The sequence below is a fragment of the Myripristis murdjan genome, chromosome 9 (assembly GCF_902150065.1).
Source record: "Myripristis murdjan chromosome 9, fMyrMur1.1, whole genome shotgun sequence".
Lineage (NCBI taxonomy): Eukaryota > Metazoa > Chordata > Actinopteri > Holocentriformes > Holocentridae > Myripristis > Myripristis murdjan.
This window is the reverse complement of record NC_043988.1, coordinates 8,689,092-8,693,247: the sequence shown is the minus strand read 5'-3', so window position 1 is coordinate 8,693,247 and position 4,156 is coordinate 8,689,092. Positions and strand designations below refer to the sequence as shown.

General features: G+C 49.1%; 1 protein-coding gene across 1 annotated transcript; it reads left to right on the top strand.

The window, feature by feature from the left end:
• Window positions 1–293: 293 nt before the first annotated feature.
• On the top strand, window positions 294–3,943 carry znf703 (zinc finger protein 703). The gene is made up of 2 exons (XM_030061088.1): window positions 294–972; window positions 1,555–3,943. Exons 1-2 carry the CDS (start codon window positions 706–708, stop codon window positions 3,061–3,063), a joined length of 1,776 nt encoding a protein of 591 aa, XP_029916948.1. The 5' UTR covers window positions 294–705; the 3' UTR covers window positions 3,064–3,943.
• Window positions 3,944–4,156: the final 213 nt, after the last annotated feature.

Here is a 4,156-nt window from a genome sequence, read left to right as displayed (position 1 = left end):
TGTCCAGAAATAATAATAATAAAAATTCTCCTTGACTTTTCTGTTAACTATGTTGTCAAGTCCATGGTGCTATATATATTTTATATCAGTTGCTCGCATCTGGCTCATAGAGGTCGTTCACATAGATTTCCACCCATACATCATGGTTAGTTTATGGGGGAGAGGCCATGAGGCAAACCACGCCCCCCAGCTTGCCCCACCCCTCCCTCTGAATGCGGGCACTTGTGATTGGACGGCGGCTCATTGCTTTGAAATCCCTCCCCTCACATCTTTAGTATGTGGAAGGAGTGAGGTGCTGTGTGGCTGCAGCAGAAGGAGAGAGATACGCACACTGGAGGGCTGTTTGACCCTATTCTCTGCGGGGATATTCTTTACACTTGCCCCGCATTTTGTTGGTCACTGACTACCAATGGTCTTTTTCTTTTTTTGCTCTTTCCCCCTCCAACACTGGATCAAGGAATAATTAGGAATAATTAGCGGGTGATGTTGAAGAGCCCTAAGAAGGATGACATCTGGGTGAATTCTTCGTCTTTAGAGACAACTTGGGTCCGATACGGAGGACGTGCGCCGCGCACTTGCTCTTTTGGATTACCACATTACCACCTTATGTTGAATTTGTTCATCATGAATCGGGCCGGTAAATAAATTTTAAACCCTTCGCCCACTCGCTCCCCTGTCGTCGCCCCGCCTCGTACCCCGATCCAGATGAGAGATCCCCCCGGTGGAGCTGAAACGCTTTTACGCAGCCAGTCCCCGGAGCGCAGCGCCACCGACGCCAGCGGCGATCAACAGCGGACAGGAGCGGAGAAATCCTGCGCCTTTATCCCCTCGTCCTCTCCTTCTCCCTCGGATCCCTCACGCCAAGCAAAGAGGATTCCTATCCGTGTAGTAAAGATGTTGACGGCGCACAGCGGCCACTTGCTGCACCCGGAGTATCTCCAACCCCTCACGTCTGCGCCAGTTAGCATTGAAGTAAGTCAAAAACCGACATTTCACACGTCGGATTGATCTGATGTGTTGCTGCTTTTCGTCTTTATGTTAAAGATATAATAACTACATCAAGCAGATTATCAGTAATGCTCCGATAATTATGCGAGCCAATGCGCCATTTTACGCACAGCACAATTCTGGTTTTATTGGCAAGTTTGCCGCGAGCCCAAAGTTTATTGTCGGAAATTCATATGGGATCACAATTTGCTATGCATTATTCTCGTCGGACTGTATAATGATGTTTTAATTTCACGGAAAAAATATATATTTTGATAATCTTCGAAATGCTTAAGATCAAGCATTAAGAATATGAAAAAAGAAACTCTGCTTTTATTTCTTTTGGCATCTAGACTGTGCATCCTGTTGATTTCCATCATTTTATGGATAGGCTGTCTTTGTTGGATATTGCAAACTAGTATAGAATTTAACATATTTTGTTACCAGTGTAATATATTACTTGGCTAATGTAAATAAAGATTCACTCACTGCAGAGTTAGCTGATTATATAAAGGTTTAAAAAAAAATCAGGATGTTCACCATCTTGCTCTGTTTTCTGCCACTCAGCTGGATGCCAAGAAGAGTCCTTTGGCTCTGCTGGCCCAGACCTGCTCTCAGATTGGCAAGCCGGACCCTCCCTCTTCTTCCAAACTGGCCTCCCTCTCCTCAGGCAGCCTGGGAGACAAGGAGTCCTCCAGCCGATCATCCAAGCCCGGAGAGCAGCATCAGGCCCTGGAGGACAAGTCCAGCTTCAAACCTTACTCAAAATCAGCAGGCGACTGTCGTAAGGACGTTCTCGTGACAAAGGGGCCTTCAGATAAAGCTGGTTTCAGGGTGCCAAATGGAAGCACCAATGCAAGCGGTGCTTCATGTTCGTCCTTTCCTCCTCATGCCCAGTCGCCCAGCTCCAGCTCCCCTCCCTTGCACACTCAGAGCCAGCCCCACAGACAAAGCCATTCCCCCTCCACGCAGCCCCCGCCACACTCTCAGGCCCCACACACGGACAACAAGCCTGGGAGCTCGGAGCAGGCCAGCTCAGACAGTAACGGCAGCAATGCAGGGAAGAAAGACTCAGATGCCAGTAAGTCAGGGATGGATGGGGCACAGCTAGCCAACTCCAGCCACATACGGGCCAGCGCCAACTCCAGCAATGCCAGCTCTGCCAGCAGCCCGCGGCCAGAGAGCAAAGCTGACCCTCAGGCCTCCTCTCAGCCTGGTCTGGGCTCAGGACACATCGCCCCTGTCTCCCCCTTCAAACCAGGACACTCTGTCTTCCCCCTGCCTCCTGCGACCATGGGCTACCACGGCTCCATTGTGGGAGCATATGCAGGTTACCCCTCTCAGTTTGTTCCTGGCCTCGATCCTACCAAGTCAAGCCTGGGGTTGGGACTTCCAGGGAAGCACCCGAGCTCCAGCCCACTGACAGGGGCTTCTCCTCCATCCCTCATGCAAGGCTTATGCCGGGACCCGTACTGTCTGACTTACCCCAGCGCCCCTCACCTAGGAGGTAGTAACTGCTCCACCTGTGTCCACGATCCCTCCAGCCTCAAGTCCGGCTTCCCTCTGGTTTACCCTTCCCCGCACCTCCACTCCCTCCACTCCAGCTCCTTGTCCTCCAGCACCACCCCCTCCCTGTCCCACCCGCTCTACACCTATGGCTTTATGCTTCCCAATGAACCGCTGCCCCACGCCTGTAACTGGGTGTCTGTCGGAGGTCCCTGTGACAAGCGTTTCGCCACGTCAGAGGAGCTGCTGGCTCATTTGCGTACCCACACGGCCCTGCCTGGCATGGTGGACAGTAAGCTGCTGTCTGCATACCCCTCCTCGGTGTCCTCGGCAGCTTCCTGCCACCTCCACCTGCCCCCGCCCAGCAGCCCGGGTACGCTGCCCAGCTCCTTCTCACTCCGAGGTTCTCCTGGCTTGGGCCTGGCCCGCTACCACCCCTACAGCAAAACACACCTGCCTGGAGCACCAGGCCTTCCCATGCCGTCCCTCCCCTCCTCCTCGGCCTACTACTCCCCTTATGCCCTCTATAGCCAGAGACTGGGCTCAGCTTCAGCCCTGGGATACCAGTGATGTCTGAAATAGCGGTTGATGCCCAGAGACAGCAGGGACCAGTATGGACACTTCAGAGCAGCCCAGAAGATGGATCCTTCATACTGGGGTCATCCCCAGTACAGGGCATGGTGCCTGCCGGCCTGCCAGCCAGGAATACCACCTGTTAGTCTCAGGATTGTGACTGGCGCTCCAAAGGCAAGGACCCAACAGTGATGGATTGTCTGCAGCACAGAACCAAGAGACTTAAGTGATTAAAGACGCCGGGAAACAGAGCTTGAAAATGATGAGATTGTGGGATTATAGCAACGGTCTTGATTTTGGTTTTGGTTTTGTTTTTCTTTATGTCTGTCTCCCAGGACTGAAAATCTGTATTTATTTTTCACTCAAGCGCTTGGTATTCAACTTTTGGGGGGAAAATTTGCTGTCCAAATGAATTGTTATTATAAATGAAAAAAAGAATGATTTAAGTATAGTACCATTATGCCTATCATACACTCTAAAAATAAAAATCTTGCACCATGATGAAGATGGACTGTGAGGCTTTATTCTGGGGACATCTTTTTTATCTTATCTTTTCCTCTCTGCTGTTTTTTTTTTTTTCTTCTTCTACTGCTTATTCAGACTCTGGAGAATCGCATGTCCATGAGAATTATCTTCAACAATGCCATTTATTTTTTATTTGTAAATATGCAAAGATGTAATATTTTTTCAAGCCTTACGTGGGCTAGCAAGCTGGGGTCACTGACACAAATGGTACAAAGAAAAGAAAAGCTGACATAGATAATAATAATAATAATGATGATGATTAAAAAAAAAAAAAAAAACACTTAACGATGGCTGTGCTATCCAACCAACAGGGAAAGGTCTTATTTTGTTAAATAAATGATACCTGATTGCATTTTAACTTGTTTTGCCTCATTGACTGCTATAAATAGTACCATGAAATACCTTTTTGTCACAATAAGCCTCAGAGGATGAAGTTAATCTTGCCAGACTGCTGCTCGGCAGTTATCTAGGCCTATCTATCATTACAGCTGTGATAGCCATGCTATATGTAGCTATGTGTAATATTTCATGGCTCATATCAGTTGACAGGGCTGTCCCAGGGAGG

Excerpts from the sequence above, each read along its gene's own strand:
- znf703 (XM_030061088.1), top strand. The coding sequence starts at position 706 with ATGAGAGATCCCCCCGGTGGAGCTGAAACGCTTTTACGCAGCCAGTCC. Across the intron at positions 973-1,554 it reads CTGCGCCAGTTAGCATTGAA|CTGGATGCCAAGAAGAGTCC; the intron begins GTAAGTCAAAAA and ends TCTGCCACTCAG.